The 25,480-nt window shown below is 30.7% G+C and overlaps 1 protein-coding gene and 1 pseudogene across 2 annotated transcripts; both read left to right on the top strand.

Annotated features, from left to right (window-relative positions):
- Positions 1-11,679: 11,679 nt before the first annotated feature.
- LOC137814504 (increased DNA methylation 1-like) lies at positions 11,680-17,433 on the top strand (annotated as a pseudogene).
- A 199-nt stretch (positions 17,434-17,632) lies between these two features.
- Positions 17,633-22,985, top strand: LOC137814503 (putative pectinesterase 14). Of its 2 annotated transcripts, none has more exons than XM_068617281.2 (5): positions 17,633-18,427; positions 19,835-20,006; positions 20,135-20,341; positions 22,199-22,449; positions 22,532-22,985. In XM_068617281.2, exons 1-5 carry the CDS (start codon positions 17,988-17,990, stop codon positions 22,710-22,712), a joined length of 1,251 nt encoding a protein of 416 aa, XP_068473382.2. In that variant the 5' UTR covers positions 17,633-17,987; the 3' UTR covers positions 22,713-22,985. The 2 variants fall into 2 exon arrangements, with proteins under 2 accessions (XP_068473382.2, XP_068473383.2); XM_068617282.2 differs by having other exon boundaries at positions 17,920-18,427; positions 20,243-20,341.
- The last annotated feature ends 2,495 nt before the right edge of the window (positions 22,986-25,480 follow it).

Genomic DNA, 25,480 nt, shown 5'->3' with positions numbered 1-25,480 from the left:
AATGGCATTGAAGAAAATCATTGCATAATTTCGATTTGCCTATGATAATGGATACGCCTTCAGGAGGTACTCATTTTTTTGACAATGACTCATGTTGCAGAAAAATAGTAAAACTCATAAAATATATTTAGAATTTTGAATCTAGCATCTACAACAAAACAATTACACGTTTAAATGTTTGTGGTGGATTGTCATAGTTTGCAACTTTTTCTTTGGTTTAATTTGGTTTTGTGATGATTATCTGGTGTTTATTTGTATAGCTGCTTAATACAGTATAACCATCGAGTCTTACTTTTTGTTATCTGTTTCTTCTTCTTTAATGTAAATGGGTTACTTGCTCTTATCTTTCTCTTCACTTTAGTTTCTTCTTCTCTAGGGTATACAAGTTTGACACCCCTTGTACCAATCACCATTTATATACATTTCTTCTTCTTGCTGATAAATTTTTTTAAGCTAAATAAGTTACTACTAATCTTCCATTAGAATATAACAAGTAATTTTTTCATTAATATCTAATACAATGTTGTTATTGTGCAAAGGTATTTTTGAGTTATCACGTGATGAAATTCTCTCTTTCTATGCTTGAATTAGTCATAAATAAGTACAAAATTTATTCTCTTTTTATTAAGTTCACTCATCTTTATAGTTGAAAAAACTCCTCACAATATATGAGGTATTGGAAAACGGTTTTAAAAAATTATGAATTAGTTGGTCGATTTCCATAATTCTCGTACAGGATCTCAATTAGATCTCTAAAAATGTGCTTAAGGGATTTGAGGGGTCGATCTCCTAGAGACCAATATTCTCAAAACTGATGACTAGAGATCATCATTCGGGTAATAGGAAGCTTGAGAGGTTTCCCCTAGAGTTCATCCTTTAAGCGATAAGAGACTTGAGAGGTTGATCTCCTCAAAATCGATGATTAGATATCACTCTTGGAACGATACCTTTTATGATCAACTATTTATATATACAACCACTTATATTTGTCTCTATTAGGACGGTACAACTGTAAAATGTGCATTAAATAACAATAAAAATTCTATAAAAATAATAAAATATCTTTGTATATGAAATAACTTAACTTCCTCCAATAAATCTTTAACCCACAGGCCTAGATTTCAATGCATATATTATTGAGTTTACTATATAATACCTTAGTCATCACCTCGATTTAGATGAATGTGGCATATTGACATGTAACCTAACATCATAACAATTATTCTTGGAGTTTTGTTTTATTTAAAAGCATATGTATGCGATTTCTTAAACGAGAAAGTCTTTTGGCCTAGTTTTAAATTTGTTTTATCAGCAAAGTAACCTAATTCTAGATATCATGTCATGTTCATAGAAAAGAAAAGAAAAGGACAATTCTTCACCACCTACTATTTATTTGTCCCTATTAGTGTGTTTTGTGCATTCATAAAGAGAGAGTTGATGCAAGACTTTGAATATGGCACACCACAATTTTGAAAGTGTCTTCTACGCTATCGCATTAATATGGTACGTGAATTTTCTAATGTCAAATACTACCATATTTACCAATAAGAAAAACTACAAATATAGCACATTTTGATAACATTTACTTCTCAACAAGACCACTCAATGCATTAGAATATCTCATATACCTATTTAGATTTTTTTTTCACAAATAATTGACAAAAATTTAGTTCACTATATATAAAAATTCTATTCTTTAGACATAAAAAAGATTAACACCGTTTTTAAAATTTACAAATAATTATTGTTTTTATCCTTTTTTTATACACTTATAATATGCCTCAGAATAAAAAGAGATACCTAAATTATTGTCCCACTTTGATGTCAACCAAAATATTTTTATCGTAAGACATCTCTGTCTACTTTGCATAAATCATGACTAATTCCTCTACTCTCTCTGTCTGAATTTTAATTTTACATAAATACCTTTTTCTGTCTGAAATATTATTTTCTCAATATGCTTTGTGTATGGGTCCCATAGGACTTTCTCGTGCGTATAATTAAGAAATTTCAATGAAGAAATTCAAAATTATATGAAGAGGAATATTATGCATGCAAACAAAAACAATAAAAAAAAATATCGTATTGCTAGATTCCTCACATAACAGAAATAATAGCATAGCTTCCCCTATAATTATCTTGAAATTCGTGTGTCTGTAAGTTTTGCAATATCAAAACTATATGATTAGTTAAAATTAAAGATTAAAATATTCATAATATATAAATAATTGTAAATTTTAAATTTATTTTATAAAATTTAATGGTTGGAAACTAAAAATTAAGACATTTTATTTTAAATTAATTTTATAAGATTTACTTAAGTTTAAATTCTATTTTTTAATAAAATTTTGTTTATATTTTTAATATTATTTGGATTAATTAAGATACTTTTAATATTCTTGGTCTTAATTTGCAGAAGAATGGAAATGGGTGAGAAATTTAGAAATCAGTGTTTTAATCCTATGATGAAGATGTAAAGTCTGAATTAGAGGTATTTAGTTGGACCGGTGCAGTATCATTTTGTACTATACTATATTAATTGACTAATCATTTGCTTATTATATGTCAAAAAAATGGTCCCTATTGTACCTTGCCGTCAATTTGGCTTCATGTAAATGAGTGTTCACACTAATTTAAGAGAGGTGTGAAGTGTGAAGTGTGAAGTAAGTATTAAAAAAACATTGTCAACACCCTACAATAATTTTATAAATTATCTTAGGTAATCACCAATAATCAATGCAAATTCACGACTAATCAAGATGCACACACTAGTTTCTCATAACTTCAGATCTTAGGCGTGTATGCTAATTCTCACTTTACAAGTTATGTTTTTATAAATATAAGTTAAATTTAAATTTATTTTTTAATATTAATTATGAAAGAATGGTATAAGTTTTTTTTTATATATATATTGTTTTCCTTAAGTGCAAATCCTTCACATATTTAAACAAAAAAAACATAAGAATAAAAAATGAAGGAAAGCAATTAAACTCAAATTTTATATACATTGTTTTCGGTGAACAAAATATATAAATAACCATTGAATTTATTGTAATTTTTTTTCTTGTTTATTATTCTTTTGTTTTCTCGTTTGAACCCACCTTGCAACAAACTAAATATAGTTTTAATACCAATTATTATTTTGTACATTGATGGGCATTGTAGCTAGCTACTAAATTTATTTTGTTTAGTTCATAATCAAACTAGTTTTCTTTTGTGGAGTCTCCTTTTTAGAGGATAATGAAGCTCTAGTTGAAAGAATTATTTTACTATTGTTTTCGCGCCAATAAACATTATAAAATATAAGAGTAAAAGAGGTTAATTTTCAAACGGGTGTAAATTTACTTCGAATTTCTGCAAATAGACAAATTTTTTTAATCCTAAAATTAGATAAATCATATGAAATACGATTTAATTTTTAAAAAATCACCAATTTTTTTAAAAGATTTTACTAAATTTCAAAGATTTCGTATTCATTATATATGAGAAAAAAAAGAGTTTATTCATAAACCGTACATGAAAAATACGATTTTAATTACGAAATCTTATATTTCAAAAAACTGATTTTATAAAATAAATTATATATAAATGGTATATTGAAATCATGATTAATATTGAAAATTGTACATGCTATATACATTTTGTAAAATATAATTTGTTATAATTAAAATGTTTTTATATATTTAAAGAATATAGGAAGAAGTTACATTCTTTAATGTTTTGATATTATCTACACTAGGGGAAACACAGGTGTGGTTGCTTGTGTATCCACATTTTTCTCTTCTACTCAATTTTTATTATTATAGAAATTTAACATATATACACAAATAATTTTGGATGAGTTGAAATTGAAAAGAAAAAAAATAATATGTAAAAGAAAATTGATGAATTGATTAATCAACCTCTTTTTTCTTCTTCTCTGGATTGAGTCTGGTTTAAGTTTCTCTTCTTCTTCAAGTTTTTTTTTCTTGCATTGATAGTTTTGAGATTGGAGAATATGATGATGTTCACTTAAGGTTATGATTAGCTTGATGGTAGATACAAAAGAATAGTGACTTTACCAAATAATAGAGTTGCTTGTGAAGAGAGTGATTAGAAATGAAACTTATTTTATTTGATATGTGAGATTTGGTATGAGAACCGAATGAGGGTGAGAGTATCATCTTTCTCTGTTGTTGCCTTAAAATAAGGAATTAAGGGAAGTGTGAGGAATTAGTTTGCATATAAAAACGGTCAATTAATATTAATTTAAAAATTTAAAAAATAATTTTATTTTTTAAGTAATTTCTATAAAATGACAAATACTTCATTGTATTAATAAAATGAGATATATTAAACAATAATCGAATCAGAAAAAAAATTGTATACACCAAAAAACAGTTATTTTAAGAAATCATTTTTTTTATCAGCAATAATAAATAAATAAATAGAATCACTTCATGAGTGTTTCAACCCTTATATATATCAAGACATTGTAACACACCTCTCCAAAACACTACTCCCAATCGAGGAAAAAAATCACCATCTAACATAAAACAACCCAGAAACAACCATAGCCTCTAAAGGGAATAACAAGGTAACCCAGCAAACAAACAAACTAAAAGCCTCTTAAAGAACATCCAACCCAAACTCACAAACAACCATCACCCAACCCACACAAGAAAACCAACCAAAGAAAACAATAATCGAACAACTTATAACAAATTAAGACAAGACATAGGAGTCAAACACCAATCAGAAAAGGAAAAAGAGCAGTGGGAACTTTAGAGGTAACCCAAGACCAAACATTCAGTTGGGCCAAAGAAAAGATTTTAAGGTGATCCACCACTCCACCGTTGAAAATGATCTTCTTCTATGATTCCAGATCTCCCTTACCACAACAATCCACACGCTTCCCAAGATTGAGTTGACAAATAAAGATTACATAAAGAGAATTGAATAAAATTTGAAAAGTGATCAATGGGAGCAGCCGACACCAAACCTAACCATGAGAGACACTGGTTCCAAACTAACCAGACAATTCTACAGCAAAAAAAAATTATTCGTAGATTCTCTTGTACCCCGCACAAGCAATAAATAATATTGTCAATCACCATCCGACGCCTAACCAGGTTAACTTTAGTAACAATCTTATTTTCCAACACCCTACAAACCAAAACCTGAGCAGCATGTATCTCTATATATAAGTATTGATAATGATAAATATGAAATCTTTGAAATTTAATAAAATCTTACAGGACATTGGTGATTTATAATCAAAGACTTTTTTAAAATGAAATGGTATTACATGCATACGATTTATTCAATTCTAGAATTAAAAGGAAATCTGTCCATTTTGCAAAAATTCAAAGTAACGTGTATAAATTAAAGAAGGGGAAACCAAAAAGTTATAAGAACAAATTGCTAAATAAGTTTAATTAATGAAAGGAATGGGAGGGTGTAAATAGTTGTGTTTTTTTGGTACAAGACAAGAAGATTAACTCCGTCGTGTTTGAAAGTGGAAACAGATATTTTAAGCCGCCATGCAGAAGGTCTTTGGTAAATCCATGCAGTAACGAAGATGCATGCAATGTGCGAAGACCTTGACCTTCATGGGATTGGTACCAGTTTTCTGCCAAATTGACTTCACCAACCTATAAATAGCCACGTCGGCATTCATGTTTTTAACAGTTGACAGAATTTAAAAATTTTAAATTCTCAGTCCATTAAAATAGTCACTCCCTTTTGTTGAAGAAAAGAAAAACAAATTTGCATAAAATTAACTATACATTTTTTTTTAATTCATGTATGACTTTAAAAGTAAACACTGTATGCATCATGACACAGGGTTTTGTTTATACACTGTATATCTTAGTTTCTGAATTCTAGAATTTTTTATTTATTTTTTTATCTTTCAACACTGAACAAGTTACGTTTGTTGCTGACATAAATAATAAAATCAATTTAAAAAATAGCAAGTAAAACTAATATTCTTTAAGTTTTGGTTAAAATATTGTTTTAATCTTTTGAATTTATGTCAAATTTTATTTTAGTCTATTTTAGTTTTTTAAATTAAAAAAAGTGAATTAATATCTCTAGTTTTGAATTTAAAACTTTTGTTTTCTCTGACTCTTTTATGAAAAAGATTAAGACATGAAAAAGTAAATTAAAATTTATAATGCATAAAAGAAGTAATTATTCTAAGATTAAATTGTAGTGTACTGCATTTTTACATTATCAAACCATTATAGCAAAATAAAATCAATAAACTTATTCTATGATTACATATGTTATTCACGACAGCACAGTTTGTAAATTTACAAAATGCACAGGGCGTAAGTTTAATATATTTCTCTAATATAGTTTTATTAATTGGATGAAATTAATATTATGGAAATATTAGTTGATATTATTAAATATGTACACTATACTACAAATAAAATACTGAAATGTATGATTTTTTTTTTATAAGTAACAATGGAAAGAAAAAAAACTAAAAACTTTTTCGTTTTTAGTTGTTGTTTGTCCTTAATAATTTATTCAAAATACTTTGTGATGAGATTTTTCAATAAAGAAAAAGAGTCTGCAGTCTTTTTAAGCTTTGAATATTTATAAATGACCACGACAAACTTTAATTAGTATACTATGTTTAACCACCATAGAATAGTGACATGTAGAAATACAATCTTTTTATTGTTGAGATATCAACTGTCCATTAAAGTATTCTGTAAAAAAGACTGTAACTATATATATATTATCTTTATTAGTTTCCATAAAAAATAAATAAACTTTATTTAAAACTATTTTAAAGACTTATGCGCATAATTTTTAAAACAGATATTATATATTTATACAATTCTTTTGTACAATAAAAAAAGGAGAGAAAAAAAAATATGATGAGATATTTGATATGACATGTAAAAGTAAAAGAAATAATATTATTAGGTGTACTTTAAGTCTAACTCAATCCTATAAAATCACTCAATAAGGTGATGTTTGCACCCACCCACCCATTTATATACTAAGTAAGACATTTTGTATTGGATAGGAATCGAACCCAAGTCATAGGACTCGAAACCAAGCCCCTAAATTAATATTTCAAGGAAATTGCAACAGTCAGGATTTGAACTTGAGTCCTTCAAGTGACCTAGGGTAGCATTAACCACTAGACCAGAGAAATTCTTTGTTCATATTATCATTTTTATTATATTTATTATTAATATAATTTATACATATTAATATAATTATTATTAATAATAATAAAATAAATTATACTTATTAAATTATTATTAACATTATTATTAAATTATTATTAACATTATTATTAATATTATTATTAACATTATTATTAATATTATTATTAAAATTATAATTAATATTATAATTAACATTCTAATTAATATTATAATTAACATTATTATTAATATTATAATTAATATTATTATAAATATTATTATACATATTATTAGTATTAATATTTAATAAATTTAATTTAACTAATTTATATCATAATTTCAAATATAAAATAGTTATGACAATATATAAATAAAATAAATTTAAAATAAACAAATATTTTATATAACATTTAAATAATTTAAATATATATTTTATTTTACTCAATTAATTTTAAATCAAACGCTTATTTAATTAATTTATATTCAAAATTGATAAATTAAATAATTTATTATGAAATAATTCTAAAATAAATATAATAAAGAATTCAAAATTAAAATATTTATTATACATTAAAAATATTTAAATTTTAAAATTCTAAACATGCGTGGGCAGACGCATATGTGTGGGTTCTGTGGGCAACGCAAAATGGACGCATATGCGTCGGCCGCGGCCCACGCAAAACCGACGCCTATGCGTGGGCCGCGGCCGACGCAAAATTTTTTTTTAAAAAAAATAAAATTAAATCAATATATGCGTCCGTTTTGCGTCCAATGTAAATCTTGCGTGGGCTTTTACTCATTTTGGCCGACGAGAATAGCGTCCGCAAATGGCCCACGCAAAAATTTGGAAGCTAAATCAAGTTTTTCCTGTAGTGTTAAATTTTACTCAAAACAACTTGCCACTTTCATGTATCACAACATATTTTTATCAAAAAGTGAATGAAAAATATAATTAAGATATACAAATCGAATTCTTAAGAAAGTAACAATTCAATTATTGAAATGTGTAAAAAATAAAAAGTGCATTCAAATTGAAGAAAAACCGTTAATTTATATTTGAATACTCTAATCAGACTTTTTACTTCCTTCACCTAATAAATTTGAACATATACTTTCGCTAATATGAAAGAACCAAAATGTCTTCTTTAATTTTTTAACGGTACAGGTAAAAATATATTTTTAATTTTCTGGAACACTTTTTGAAATACTTTTCTGGAATATGCTTTAGGGAATAGTTTTTAGAATATGTTTTCGAATTTTTGTTTTTTCATAATATTTTTTTCTAAAATATATTATTTGTATTTTGGATTTGTCTTTTCCAAATAAAATTTTGGTTTTTTAATTTTATTCCAAACTCATTTTTCAATTTCAGATTTTTAATTCTTGAATAAAGGACAATTTTTAAATTTTAAAAATTCATTTGATGCAGATTCAAAATTATTGGATGCAGAACTAATTGTCCTCTAACCCATATTGGAAAGTTTAATCTGAGGTAAATTCTTTCGGCACTATATCAATAATATACACTCAATCTGCTATTTGAAATGATAAAAATCTTCTAAAAAAAACAAAAATAATCTTAAATTAAAAGATAGTGTAGATAAAATTTACTTATGGAGCTTTTTTCGGAAATATTCTGCAATTTAATTATCCAGAACATATTTTTTAATTTTGAAAATTCTAATTTGAAATGTATTTTCAAATTTTGTGTTCCAGATTTTTTTATCGGAATGTATTTTTTTTTAGTTTTGAATTATATGTATTATTTCAGATTTTTAAATCCAAAACAAGGATAATTTTGAAAATTTCAAAAATTGATAGGTGCAAGTTAAAAGTCATATGGTGCAGGAAGAAATTATCCTAATCTAATTTAGGCCCAATATTTGAATTTTTTGCCCAACAAATATCCTCGAGGATTTTCTTCCTACACCCTCCATACATTTCTGTCTGCAATCCCTATGTAGACAAAAAATATTATTTTTAAATTCTTAGTATACTTCCAAAATATTATCCATAATATAATGGAAAAGCTTTTGAAGTACATATTATGGATGATAATATCCAAGTTATGAATTTTTTTAAAAAGAGGCACTTTGTGCCACTATATATTTAAGAAAATTACTATTAATAATAATAGTTTTATAAAAAAAATTATAGATGGTTACACAAAGTGTACGCGTTACTCTTAATATTTGAATAATTTTTTTCAAAGAACAATTATTCCATATATTTATTAGATATTGAAAATAAAACTATGAAAATTAACAACAATTATTCCTTTATAAGTGAATAAGAATTTTTTTTTATATATCACTGTTACTAGGAGTTACTAGCCGTGATTACGGTATTCATAGCTATTTTCATTTTCAAATTTGTATTGATAATTGTATTTTTGTGATATTGGCAAATACAATAAATATTATTTTTATTTAAAATATAATTAAAGATAGAATAAAAATATAAATTATGTATAATAAATTCTCTAAATATAAATATACATATGACTACAAGAAAAATCATTAAATATAAACTAATTTTAAAGATAAAAAATAATTAGTTACTATAATAACTCAAATAGAGACAATTTTAAAGACTAAAAAAATTATTGATTTCTAAATTTGTTTCTATTGATAAATAATTTTTAAATTAAAATTTAATTAGTTACCCAAGTGTTTGTTACCAAATTTATAATCTAAATAATTGATAGTTAAAACCTAGTAACTAATTAATTATTTTAATAATTGTTTGTAATATTTTTTAAATTTTGTTATTACGGTGGTGTTAGAGTGATGTTTAATCGATGTAGTTATTCGTGGTCTATGCTACAAATATTAACTTAGTGATGTATATTTTTTTTTTTATTCGTCATTGAAGATGTTAAGCTGACATATTGCATTTTACTCTTTTTTTCCCTTTCAAAAGTTAGTTGTAAAATTAGAAGAAAAAAAGACAATTGTCTTCTCCAAATATGATAGGTTAGCCTAAAGCACTATGCTTTGTTTTGGATGAGGCATTGGATTGTGATTAAACCCACTTATTTGTTCGCTAATCACGGGGTAGTCTTTCTTAACCCTCTAACTTAAAACTTGTCTCAAAATACTCATCAAGGAGTAAATCCTCTTGCAAAGAAAGGCATTGATCAATGAAATCGAGATAGTAGAGACCTATGACATGATGCCGCTCTTGTCATCAAGATTTATAGGGGAAAGAGGAAAAAAAAGGAAGAAAGTGAAAGCCTATATAGCTACCTACATTTTAACACAACTTAACTTTTTTAAAGTTTATATTTTCTTTTCTTTGTAAAGGAGACACAACTGCTCTAGTGAACAATAAAATATTTGATGCCATTCCTCTCATGTCTTTTGCCCATCCCTTCTCTGCACATGCTAGACAGACACAGCAGTTTTTCCTAGGTGCTATTCTACTTCTTGTTTTTTCATTTTTTTTCCTTTTTCTAAATACGACTTCAGAGAAAACCTCTGAAAAATATAAAGGGAAAGCGATGAAACATCTCCGACCGCTGATAGCGGGTGACCTGATAAACTCAACAAACACTCATTAGGATATGTTCGAAATGAACCTGATACCATATTACAAAATGAACTTTAAGCCTAACTAAACTCCATAAAACCGATTCATGGGATGAGGTTTGCACTCACTTATATATAATGAAATGTCCTAATCTCTAGTCGATGTGGGGTCTCCAACACACTCCGACCTAATAGCGGATGATCTGATAAACCCAATAAACACTCACTAAGATATGTTCGAAATGATCCTGATACCATATTACAAAGTGAACTTTAAGCCTAACTCAACCCTATAAAACCGGTTCATGGGATGAGGTTTGCACCCACTTATATATAATAAAATGTCATAATCTCTAGTTGACATAGGATCTTAACCACAAGTGTCAATTTTGTAGTTTATCTTTATCGATCTCCAATACTTCTTTTTCTATCTGAAATCTGTAACCACTTTTCCGTGATCATAATTGTTATTAATGAGTGTTTTTCCAAATGAAGGTAATGCATTATAGGTGGGTATTAGTGGAAGTGATGAACTGGGGTAGTTGGTTAGGTAGTTTACGTAACAAGAAACCGATTGCTCAACTGCTGAGGTAGCTAGTTAGGAGAGAGCTTGGGGCATAGTGGGATACTACGATACCAACTAATCATTTTGTAAACGGTGGATGGTGTGTTGCCAAAAAGAAAATACGTATGATGTGAGATTTATGCAAAAGTGAATATCAGATGTGGAGAGCAATGGAGGTGGCAATGGTATATGCTTTGGAAGATGCTAAAATGAGAATCTCCATTAAACTCTTTTTCTGTTTTATTCAAACGTTACTTTTCACAAAAAGTCACTCCTCACACTAGCTACACTAGCTATATACAGAACTCATCTCGCAAACAATCCTATAACGCCAAATCCAACACTCCTTCTCAAATCCTCTCCAAACTGCACCCCATCACTATTAACCCTCACTGCTTCTCTGTGGCATGGAGGTGGTGCAGAGGCATAGATGGGGGGTAATTACTGGTTATCCTCCATTTTTGTCAATGTTTCCTTTTGATTCGATCATGGTAGAGCAAGAATGTATAATAAGTTGAAAGATTGCTGGGAATGAACCGTCCTTCTTAAGGGCGATTTTCTCTTGAAAAGGGCAACTTCCATCCTTTGGCATTTTCCTATTCCTGGAACTCACTTCACTTTGTGTGAATCAAGTTTGGCAATTCATATATATGTACTCTACTATTGTACTCTTTGTTTTCTTCTACTTTATGCTTCAATTCCAACTGCATTATATATGTATCAATATATATGATACCATGCGCCTACTATATAGTACAATGGGCAACAAATAAATGGTGTTCAGAGAACTGTTGCCATGTTGTGTTCATGTGGGTGTGTTTCTCTGTTTTTGTTATTTTTCTTCTTATATAATAAAACAAAATTGCTTCTTACTGATTAATATCAGTACTCCACTCTCTATATATAGTTTCATCTTCAGCAAGATTAAACTGCAGATTTTGTTTGCATGTTGGCACTTTTGATTTCTGCATGTTAATGCTAATAAAAATACAAGATAGATGCGGTTAATGCTAATTTTGTACCTAATCTCTCGCTGAATCGATATATATGCGCATTTTTATTTTATGACATAACTTATAAAACTTTCTTTACACAGTTGTTTCAATTCCTATCTAGCTCCATGGCAGTGCTACACTTCAAATTATATTTTTAAATTACCTTATCTAATGAAATTTTGTACCTTTAAGGTGATGCCTAGCGAATATGCAAACATTTAAAAGAATAAGGTTATGTAGGCAATTCAACGCACGAAAAATCATTTCCTGGTGAAATCAAAATTTTATCATTAGATGAATCTTATTACACTTGAGTTTTGTCATATCAAATTTTCCTCAACGAAATAGCTCTAATCAAACTTATTGCAAAGTGTAAAATGATATAAAATAAACTAAGAAAAAATCACATAAAAATAATGTGATTCATTTAAAATGGTAATGGAGTTTAATCTATGTACATAATCCACTATGATTAAAAATTATAACTCAAAATTTATCTTCAGTGAACTATGTTGTTTAATTATCAAAGTTTTCTCTTAATCAATAAAATAACAATTCTTCAATTAATAGTAATCCTAGCTGAACGATTTTTTTTTACCTACATAATTTGTTCCTCTCTCTTTGACAACCAGTGCCTTCATAACATTACAAGTATCATTTCACATATGTTCAATTATCAACAACCTTTCAATACCATCATAACTTTGCTCGACCCTGGCTCGGGCGGGCATACGTGGTTCGAGTTGGATCTACGCAGACGTGGTTCGATCTGAATTAGGGCCTCACTAGACTTCAGCTTATGGATCTAGATCGACTTAGTTTGACCTAGGCTTAGGTTAACTCGGATTGACGACCAATTAGGCTAGATACCAGTATGCACTGACTCGACTCCATCTAGACCGGCTCAACTCGACTTGACCTGGGTACAGACCGACTCGTCTCTACCTAGGTTTGGGCGAACTCAACTCGACTTGAGTTCAGGTCGACTCGGTTTGACCTGGGCCTGTGCTGAATCAGCTCGATCGTGACCAGATCCTACATGGCTCGACCTAGGCCCGTGTGGACGTGGCTCAACCTTGATCGAAGCCTAGTGGCTCGAGCTGGGACTAGGCTAATATGACTTGACCTAGACCAGGATCAACTCGGCTCGACCTAGACCCGGGTCAAATCAATTCGACCGGAACCTGAGTTAACACAACTCAACCAGGGCTCTGCTAACTCGGCTTGATGTTGGCTCGTGGGCTTAAATTGACTTAGTTTGAACTTGGCTTGAGTTGACTTGGGTTAACTTGGGTCTGGGCCGACTAGGCTTGACCTTGGCACGCGTTGACTCGACTCCACCCGGGTTGGCTCAACTTGGGCATGAGCCGACTTGTCTCTACTTGGGTTCGAGCGAACTCAACTCGACCTATGTCTAGGCCGACTCGGCTCGACATGGGCTCGATCCGGACCCAGGTCGACTAAGCTAGACTTGGACTTGAGTTGATTTAGCTCGACCTGGCTCGAGTTGACTCGACTCAACTTGGGCCTGGGCCAACTCAAAATCTAACAAAAAAATCCATTTTGAATAATCCAAAAATGTATTCAATCTATATATAATCCAAACCTAATTAAATGGATTGAACTGAAAATCCAAAAATATGGATTTGGATGATTATGAATTGGATTTCAAAACTTTGGATTTTTTCCCACCATATGTTAGTCATACTCCGTGATAAGTTAGTAGGCACTTGTTTGTGCTTATTGATATGTCATTTAATTACTTGTTCACCCAGTAGCTTGACTGAGTCGATGACAAACCGAGTTCAAAACCTCTGCCTAAGATGCTAATACGTTAGGTTCTTTGAGTATAGAAGGCTTTAAGTGACCATGAAGATCCGGATAATAATTCATCCATAGGTTACCTACAATGTAAAACACCTTTTGTAATCCAGCTCGTGCCTTCTATACCTCTTTTTCCAAATATAACAACAGTTGAGGAACTAGAGATTCTTTTTTCCCGTATTTATATTCTTTTCCTTCTTGGGTAAATGCCTCGTTCACAATTGTTATACTAGATTTGTAATCTAAAAGCTTACGAGTTAGCAGAATATTCCCTGTTGAACTTATTTTGTATATATTTGATGGATGGGATTGTTTTAGTAAAGTTGTACATGAACTATTATATTTTTAGATATCTTTCAAATTGTATTAATTTTTATTTCATATAGAAATAGCTGAAACTTTTGTTTTAGATGCCTTAATTTTTTTTTTCAATATTTACTGAATGAAAGCAGCATGAAGAATATTTGCTTTGTTGGGTAAATTGTGAGATAGTCATCTTCTAAGCAAGTGTTATGGTCCTATCTTTGAAAACGCACAGAATGCGCATCTATGTCTAGTATTCCGAGTGGTGACTGGTACTGTCAATTTTGCAAAAACATAGAGAGAAAAGTTCGCGGCGCACAATGTCAATGCCGTTGCAGCTGGAAGAGTTGAAGGAGCTGATCCTATTAAACAGATTACCAATAGATGCATTCGCATAGTCGAAGACATTGAAGCTGAGGTTAGTGGGTGTGCTTTATGCAGGCAACAAATTCACAGTAAAGATTAGAAGCCCTTTTATAGACTTAGCTGTTATCTAACGTTCTACCAAAAAATGGCAATTGTTGCCATGTGGATATGCTCCAATAGCCAAGTTAATGAAAAGCAATATTGTATATTCATGATTGCACTGAGCTAGGCAATATAAAGAGAATTTTGTACATGTAGGGGTGTTGATTTCTGAAGATCTGGCTTTGGTCCACGAACAATATTACTCTGCGACCAGATATGCATTCTGATCCAATTTTGATTTTGTGTCATTTACAAGGACTTTGTAAACATTGGTGCAAGTATGAAGTATCTATTTCTTAGTTTTATTCAGCTAGCTTTTGTTTCCCCTCTCGCTTTTGCTGCAGTGTGAAAAGGAATATCACGTTCGCTGTTTGCGGGATCACAGGATGACATATTTGAAGGTATACAGTTTTTGTCTTCATATAATATTACTTTTGTCAGCAACTTCTCCTTCGTCTGTTAAGCATAATGTGTAAAATTAATTTCAGGAATTGCCAGAAGGTAATTGGCTTTGTTGCAATGATTGCACACAAATACATTGTACTTTGGAGAACCTCTTGGTTAGGGGGGCTGAGAGACTTCCAGAATCTCTTTTGGGTGTTATAAAGGAGAAGCAAGGAGAAAAAGGATTAGAACCCATCAATGATATCGATGTAAATTAATGGCAAAATTACTTCTCCTGAAACTAGACCATTGCTTTTGGAGGCTGTTTCAATCTTTCATGTAAGTTCTGCTTACCCTTCTCAATTTATTGATAATTATCGTTTGTTCTCCTTGATTTAATATAGGTAATTTTCCTTGTTTGTTCCCTAATAAGTGATGAAGCTGCTTTGGATATTTACCCCCTGGAACATTTTCCATATGTTTTGTTGTTGTCCTTTCTTTTCTCAGTTGAGCTTCCCCTTACACCGTTATCTGGTTGTAGCTTGTGATTTGGCAGTAATTGGATAAAATATATGCAAGGTTTTAGTTGTGCACCGATTGGTCTGCAATCACAACCTGATGCAGTTTGTAATTGAATTATGTGATGTCATCTGTGATTTAAAACTGATTATACAATATATAAACCATTTTTACGAAAGCATTGAACAAATTATACCATCATTGGATTTAACATCTCTATTGCTGTTGCACTACAATGGTGTCTCACATGGTGTCCCTGTGATGCATTGAATCTCATGTATTGTTTGACAGAGTGGTCATCACTGTGCAATCACCACTGGTGATTTGTGAATTTTTTTATCTGATTTTTGTCGTAGACCTAGTGGGGTAAGGTTTTCGCTATTGATTTCTGTTATGTCTTCCCCTCTTGTTTTATCATGCCCACAGCAGTAAAAATTGCAATCTTCCTTGTGAGATTGCAAAGTTTTCATGCTCCAAGTAATTTTGATCAGCCTGAAAAGCTTGTTCTGGTGTGATTGGGGGGGTTGCATGATCTTATGTAGTAGTGTCATCGGATGATCCAGCTTCCCACCATGCAACTCAAGAAGCCATTAGGGGTATAGGGGGGGAGGGGGACTGAGACAACCTGAAAAAAAAAAATCTTCGAACCCTACTTCCTTCATTTTGACTTGTATACAAGTTTTGTACATATTTTTGTACTCTATCTGTATGAGCTTTGTATAGGGTATTACTTTAGTGAAATGTGTTACAATTTCAGTCTATTTGGTGTCACTTTTGTGTTTTATCCCTTGGGGAACCACTTTCGTCATTTACTACATGAATTAATTGGATTGAGACGAGATTTCCCCAGCTTGTTTCAGGAATGCTTTAATCCAATAGTTGATGCATCTAGTGGGCGTAACCTTATTCCAGCCATGCTTTATATGGGTCAGAAACTCCTTTTAAACCATTTTTTTTGTCTCATTTTTCCTTTATCTTCTTTCTTTTTTTCTGTCTCAATTAATGTATCACTCACATACAGGAGGAATGTGCGTGATCAGGAGTTTGGAGGAATGTATTGTGCATTACTAATAGTCAAGTCAGAAGTGGTTTTCTGTATTTAGCTTTATTTATTTAATACTTAACAGTACTTGCTGTTTTTAATATGTTGAAGTTCATCTGTGGTATCTGCTGGCACGCTTCGAATATTTGGCACAGATATTGCTGAACTCCCTCTAGTTGCACTGCAGAATTTCGACTGATTCGTGTATATTACGGTCACTTATGGCTGTCATTGTAGTGCATCAATTATAATTACATTGGTTTGATCCAAGCAGGGCTACTTCCAAACACTCTTCTCCTGCATCGAGAGGCTGCTCGCTTTTTTGAATGTGAAGAACCTTGTTCTGCCAGCTGCAGAAGAGGCAGAATCCATATGCACGGATAAATTTGTGTTTAGCAAGATCAAACAAGATCAGGTATATTCTTCTTTTTTATATTTTTTAAGGTTAGCTTTATCTAGGTTACCGTGGCAGATAATTCAACGATTTGCATTAATATCACAACACCATTTTAAAAAAAGAATAATTTTCATCCTTGTGTTGCAGCTTACCAACTACAGAAGGACCTGCAATCAGATAGTAAGTTTCAAGGGGACAAATATGCTGCATAAAATGGTGCCTCCCTGTCGGATTATCAATAATCAATCATGACATTTTTTTAGTTCGTTTTAGTTTTACTTTTTTTATATCAAACCAGTACACATCATCTATTTGATACATCTTGAGTAATTTTTTATTGTCCAAATCTTAAGATTTTATAAAAACTATGATCTACATTTAAAAAAATGGTAATGACCCGGAATTTCTCCGAGCCAAGTATTAATTAACAAGTAATACAAGACACAAGTACAAGAGGGGTGATTGCAACAGATTCAATTCGAAGTATGGACCTGCATTTATTTTTTGATCCTCAACTTCATTTTTTCATTTTCAATCTTTGTTCAGTTACTTGGCGTGTCCATCTTCCAATCTCTATTACTGAGTATCTTTGCCATACCATCTATTTTCTCCATAGTAATCTCTACACGCCTAACTAGACATGACACAACTTCATACCAATATTTCTTACCTCCCACTCCAATCAACCATCACTGCCACACCCTTTTCACATGCACATAATAAAAGCATTTCTCACTCACTCCCCTCCACCCCAAACCCTTATTTACCTCATTAAGACAAATATACTAACCATTTCATAAAGCTAAATGATGGGATTCAACAGAAACCTCTTCTGGCTTTCTGGCTTTGTGATTTTTCTCTTTTATATCTCATTTGTTCTTTATTCCACTTCACCTTCCCCGAGCAATAACACGGCCATTAGTCCTCAAGATAGTTTCAGTTTCCAGCTTGGTATATTTAGCAAGATTATAAAGCTTAGTGGCGCTCAAGACTTGGTATCTCTGATAACAAGTATAGCTAGGAGGAGACATCGTCACCATCATCATCATCACCGGGGAAGACATAAGGAAAAATGTGACGGGGCCAAGTGGGATTCCAGGCTTATTCAACACTATAACGTGAGTCTTGTTTTCACGGTTGATTTGAAGGGCTGTGCTAACTTCAGTAGCGTTCAACAAGCTGTTGATGCTGTTCCTGAATCTAGCTCTGATACCACCCTTATCATAATCGATTCTGGTACATACAGGTTGTTGTCTCTCACTTTTTATTCATCCTTTCTGCCTCATCACCTCCATTTTACTTTTGCTTTCATTTGTTAAACTAAACACGTAGTTCAAGTTAATCATGTGTGTCTAAAAACCAAATGAATGATTTTGTATTGCATCTGAGAAACTCTCTTACATGCAAGAGTCTTCTGAGACTGAAGGGTAAATCATTCAAAGGTTGTCGTGTTAAAAAAATAATTTTGGTAAGAATGGAGGCTGTAAAGGATCAAATTTTAGATGACTTGGTCCTAAAGGTGCTTATTCCATGTCATGAACTTACTACCCCAAAAAGTTAAATTATTAGGTGGAGAAAATTGAATTACTCTATCACATCACTATAACAGTAACTCCACCAACTTCTATATTCATTCTTCTTTATAAGGTTCCACTTTTACAAGAATCAGTCATTAAAATCCGTTGAGTTAGCATACAAAGGTTCTTAAAGAATAAAAAAATTAATTATAATAATTAATTGTTGTTAAGTTGTCAAAAAGAAAAATTATTAAAGTACGGATTATTTATACAAATCTTGCCTCTAGGAACAAAACTAGTAAAAATAGGTGTAAGATTATTTATGGATAATGCAGTGAACATGTTAAGAATGAAAGTCAAAGTTGTAGAACATCACCAGACGTGTCTGGCTATATATAATTATAGCGTTTTTGTTATTATACTTCGATCCCTTTTTTAGAAAAATATTTTGCATTATAACCAAAATCCTTGAAAACAAAAACCTCAAGCATTTAGCCTATCTAGAAAAATATTTAAATCAATTAATGTTATTTTGAAATTAAAAGGAGATTTCTCAATTTCTCGTCCACTTTCCTGCGACCCAAGAGGTTTCTATCTCTGTGAACATCGTTGGAAGGAGAAAAAACATGTGCAGTTTTCTTAAATGAAAATGAATTGATTTGTCCTTGAAGTGAGTTCAAATTCAGCATACAAATGCTAATTAATTGCTCTATTGGGTGGTAATCCAAATAAATATTGTAGTTTTTGTGTTTTGTTTATTTTTTTTATTTGAATTTTCTGGTATGATTCAGTGGTATAATGAGAAATTGGGTACGTAAACCGAAAAACTTAAAAAATGATTTGTATGAGGTTTTTAAGTAATCACATATTTTTTTTATTGTTTTTGTTGGTTGACTTTTAATTAAAGTCTGATTTTGTATACGAATTAGAACACTTCAAGTGTTCTCTTTTATTTAATTATTCTTGTTAATAAAAAAATTAATTACTTTACATTATATAATTTATTTTTACTTTATTATATATGTAGTAGTAGTATTGATAATGCTGAATATTTTAGTAAGTATTTCAAAAATTCAAATACATAGGATAATTTGTAATTAATTAGTATAATTTTGATAAGTTCTTACAAATCACAGGGAGAAGGTAGTTGTGCAAGGCAACAAAACAAACTTAATAATTCAAGGTCAAGGGTATCTGAATACAATCGTTGAATGGAACGACACCGCCAATTCCACCGGCGGAACTTCATACAGCTACTCATTTGCCATCTTTGCTTCTATGTTCACTGCTTACAACATCAGCTTTAAGGTAATCAAGCATGCATGCATGCAGTTTAATATGTTACTTTCTTTGTTCAACTTCCTGTGTTTCTGCATGGTTATGGATATCATGGCCATGTGACTTCTGAAATTTTTACATTCTGATTCTCTGAAAAGAACACGGCTCCACCACCGTCACCAGGAGTGGTTGGGGCACAAGCAGTGGCACTGAGAGTTACCGGTGATAAAGCAGCTTTCTATGGATGTGGATTTTATGGTGCGCAGGATACATTGAATGATGATGGTGGAAGACATTACTTTAAAGAATGCTTAATCCAAGGATCCATTGATTTCATATTTGGAAATGCCAGATCCCTTTATGAGGTAATAAAAATAACTTTCTTCACTTTAAAGTTTGTCTTGTCTATCGCAATTCAATACCAAAAACATGACATTGCTTAAGGTTTTGGATTCTTCCTATTCACCATAAACACATCCGTTAAGTAATGTTAATATTTTATTATATAATTTAGTGAGAAAAAGATGTCATACAATTAAATATATTTTTAATCTTTATAAAAATAAAAACTTCATTTCCATTTTTTCAATGTTTTTAACGTTTTGGTTTACTATTTTGTATTTCACATGATACATTTGAAAATATTACTTTAACAACTACTTTATAGTAACATCGTATTTTTACATATTATTAAATAATAATATAAATTTCTTTCAAAACTTTTAAATTTTATAAAGATAAAAGTAATAGTTTATTAAGAGTTAAAACTAAAATTCATCTTACTAAAAACATATACTAAACCATATATTGTAAAACATAAAATCATTAATATTTGGATGTTCATATGAGTTGGTTCACCATTGGTTCAACTAACAAATCAACTTATTCAACTTTTATTTTTTTAAATATATTTTTTGTAATTAGACTTGACTAGTTATTAGACGGTTCACTTAAGAATTCTCTGAAGTTATTTTACATATTTATGTGTATTGACTGATTCATTTCTTTATAATCAATCAAAATATTAATCTATTTTATTTAATATTTATTAAGAAATAGATTTTAAACCTAATTTAACATTATAAAATTGACTTATAAAGAAAATGTTCTTATTTCTAGTTGGTGTGGACTCCAATACATCTCTTCACGTTGACACTGTCAACTCGTGTGTGAACTATATATTATGGATGATCCGATAATGATCCAATATCAGATAACTTAATAAATCCAACAAACTCTTACTATAATAGACTCTTAATATCCTTATATCTAATATAGTGGATTTGAAATCTTTTAACAATATTAATCACAATTTGAAAATGATATTATAAAGATAATAAGCTAGTATCAACCTTTATAATCGGATAAACAAGCTTTCAAACTTCAAACACTATTCAACATATATAGTTATAGTCTTAAGAAAAATACTGTTAACCTACATAATTAAAAATAATAAAAAACTTTAATAAAAAATTATAAAATATCATTATCAATTACTCACATTTTGAAAAAGTTATATTTTTTCAAATGAACTCAACTCAACCATAAGTAAGTAAGTGGTGTTGATTCACAAGTTTAAACTCATGTTTTGACTCCTAAAATTTGTATACATACCCTCACATAGTTAATTTAATTTTTTTTTATGTATATAATGTCGTGACATAACGTTAACAAGTATGATTTAAGTGGTCTAAAGTTTTATTCCTAGAACATTACGCTTTTAAAAATATACCAAAATTAAATGGAAAAATGTCTCATGAACACTAAAATATATTCATCAATATCTTATTTATTGATTATTTACCTTATATTTATGTGCCCGTAAATATTGGAACTTTTTTAGCTCTATCTAATAAGAGGTACACCATTTATAAAGAAACATATATAGATATAATTGTTAAATGAAATTAATCATTAAGATTATAATAATTAATGTATATTAACTTAAAATTTATTTTATGCATTTTCAATTCAGTTATTATACTTTGTCTTTTTTTTCCTAAATACACATTATTTTAAATAATTAATATATTTCGCTTTAAGTGAGCTCCTAACTTTGGCACACATGTGCATATACATTATTATTTAAATTAAATTTAAATATGATTTTTGTTTATTTTACACCCACACACACTCTTGAGTGGTAGTATCATTGGGAAAACTCAATGAGTAAATATAATTTAGAAAAACACAGGAATTAAGTTGCGACAGTAAACATGCAGGATTGTACCATAAACTGTGTAGCAAAAGAAGAGAAGGATGAGATTAGCGGGTCGATCACCGCTCAAGGGAGGAAATCGATGGATGAAGAAAGTGGGTTCTCCTTTGTGAATTGTAGCATTGTTGGGAGTGGAAGAGTGTGGCTTGGAAGAGCTTGGGGACCCTATGCCACTGTCATCTTCTCAACAACATACATGTCTGATGTCATAGCCCCTGAAGGATGGAATGATTGGAGAGATCCCTCTAGAGACCAGTGTGTATCTCTTCTCCTTCTTATACTTTTTATCTCTTAACTTTCAACAATCATTCACTATATCTGTTTTTCATTGACACAGGAGCGTGTTCTTTGGGGAGTACCGTTGCCATGGACCTGGAGCAAATTATGAATCTAGAGTCTCTTATGCTAAGCAACTCAGGGATAACGAAGCAAACTCCTACATGGATATTTCCTACATTGATGGAAATGATTGGCTTCTTAGTTATCCTCAAAGCTATGTTAACCCTTCATATATCTAATGCCAAACAATAAAGCTCAACTCATGAATGCATGATTAGGATTTGGGGAAACAAACCAAGTTTTTTTTTTTCCTTTCGTTCATCCAGTAGTTAATAATTGATGGGTAAATTTGAAGTCACTTGTAAAAGTTTTTGCACTCTGGTTTATGCTTAAAGTTGATGCAGAATTGCTGCATCACTACTGCTTTAGTGGTGCAAAATCTGTTGAATACTAGCGGCATAATTTATGGTGCAGATTTAATGAATACTTTATGCATATTTTTTTTATGCAAAGCTAGATTTTGGGTCTGCATAATAGTCTTATGTATCTTCACAAAGTAAGAGCCATAGTAGTTTAGATTTTTGTGTTTGTTAAAGTTTTTTTTAGATTATATTTGTGAAGACGGGTTTAGAATTTAGGTTTCACAGTGCTCCTTTTAATTATTATTTTTTTATAAAAAAATTTATAAAATTTTTTTATTAGTAAAAAAATAAAATTAATAAGAAATACAAAAAGGGTATTTCAACCCATGTAAAAAATAGGATGCGGTTGGTCCTTTAAACTATTATCAGAACAAAAAAATTGTTTTCTCCAATTACATGTTTCCTGTCTTGATCTCAGTTAATTCAGAATAATCCAAATTAGCCTAAAAAATTGTTGCATTCACTACCAGTGAAACAACAACTCACATATACATGAACCAAACTTATAGGTTCTGTGACGATATTGGAGGAGTTGTGTTGAGAGATTTTGATGATGAGTTGTATGTCTAACCAGTAATACAGAACACCATTGTTCTTGCATGACACAAAATTGCCATAACCAATTTGTTCATCCCATTCTCTTTCTCTATCAACTTGATTAAATTCAAGTTCTTTATCCACAATTCCAACATTTCCTTTGACTATTATGTAACAAGATAGAGTGGACCATATTTTGTCCTTGAGTTGGTTTAGAATAGTCCGAATTAGCCAAAGAAAGTGTGTTGATTTCACTATCAAGAAGACAACAACTCTCATTTTGTATGGACCTCTGGAACAAGCACTAAGGATTGAATATTGGATCCTTATATTTTGTTTATCTCTGAAGCACTTCCTTGTTTCTGGTATCCATAATGTTTATACTCTCTTATCTTTCCATTAGATCATGTTCCTTGCATGAACCAATGTGCATCAGCCCTTCCCAACATTATATAAGAGGGCTTAAGCTATAAGAACTCCTTCCCACCTAACTACCTGCTGAATGCGTAATTGTTTTAAGGCATTGAGTTGGGCATAAAAATCAGTATGTATAGGAAAAGTTGATAGCAGGCAATTTATTAGCCATATGAAGTAATTATTCCACATCTACTTTATTCTTATATATACTCTAAATTGTTGCAATCCATAGTCTCTTCCGCACCAAGTTTTGATTTTGACTTATTTGAAAAATGTGAAATTATCGGAAGTGACTCATAAGCTTATTGTGTTGGGCAGATTGAATTCCTACCCAATTACAACTTGTGTTCCAAATTCTGATATCTGATAGGTAAAGAATAAATGTGGAACAATATCATCATGTTACTGGCATAGATGGCAAATTGTACTAGTTGATCTCTCTTTTAAAAAATTCTGACTTATGGGTACTCATGACCCTCCATGCAAGGGTTTGAAGTTACAATGTGGAATATCTTCACTCATAGAAACAATATAATTTTCAATAATCATAAACCCAGACTATGAAAACTTTCATGTTGGTTTAGGTGAAAACTTAGACACCAATTTAGAAACCATTTAACAATAATAGAAATTAATTTAGAAATCAAAATTTTTTTAATATCTAAAATGATTTTTAATTTAGTCACTATAGCAACTAATTATTTTTTGTCTCTAAAAATTGATTTCTATTTCATGATTTTCTTGTAGTACAGTGAATAATGTAGCCGAAATCCCAAACCCAAATTAGAAGACCGTGAAGCCGACAGATCCGGAGAATAATGAGTTTTTTGTTTCTAGGCCCCGTAAGAACAAAAGGAAAGAAAGAAATCTTGAGCTTGGGAAACTACTTACAAATACTTTGTAGAATTATAATTTAATTGCCTCTTAGTCTTTGATATTTTTCTTTTGTAGTTAAATATGCATGTTGTAGTTGTGAGACCCTTATCAAACTTATATATTGGGGTATATTCTTTGTTGGCTTTTTGGTGGATATAATGTGCAACCTACTCTTTTCTATTTCTCTTATTTGAAGAAGGTCACACAGTTGTACTATCACTACAAGAAAATTGGGTATTAGCTGCGTAAAATTTGCGTCGGCCAAGAGTGGATGTGAATTGTGTCGATCAAACCTAGGAAAAGTTGACGCAAAAAAGATGTTGCATGGGTCAGCCGATGCATGGAAGACACTAAGAGAAAGTGAAATAATAATAATAATAATAAAATCACAGATTTGTGTCGACCTAGTTGACACTAAAAGAAATGAAGTTATTTTGTCGGCTGGCCAATGGGAGTAAAGTTGCTTCGCCTTTCGTAGGCTTAAGCTTATGCTAAGTATGTCAGTTTGCATCGGTGATAACCGACACGAAATGTTTGTTCGTATCGTTTTGCATCGGTCACAATCGACGCGAAGTGTGTTTCCATGTTTGCGTCAATCTTGGCCAACACAAAGTCTTATATATAACAAACTTTTGCTCCCCATCGTTCACTTTCCTCTAAATTAAAAACCTAATCCTAATTTCTCTCTCTTCACTCTAGAGTTTCCTCCGCCTTCGCCACCTCCCACCTCCACTGCCTCTGCTAGCCATTCCCAC

Source organism: Phaseolus vulgaris, chromosome 1 (assembly GCF_051622355.1).
Source record: "Phaseolus vulgaris cultivar YP4 chromosome 1, ASM5162235v1, whole genome shotgun sequence".
NCBI classification, from domain to species: domain Eukaryota; kingdom Viridiplantae; phylum Streptophyta; class Magnoliopsida; order Fabales; family Fabaceae; genus Phaseolus; species Phaseolus vulgaris.
This window is presented reverse-complemented; position numbering and strand designations above follow the sequence as displayed.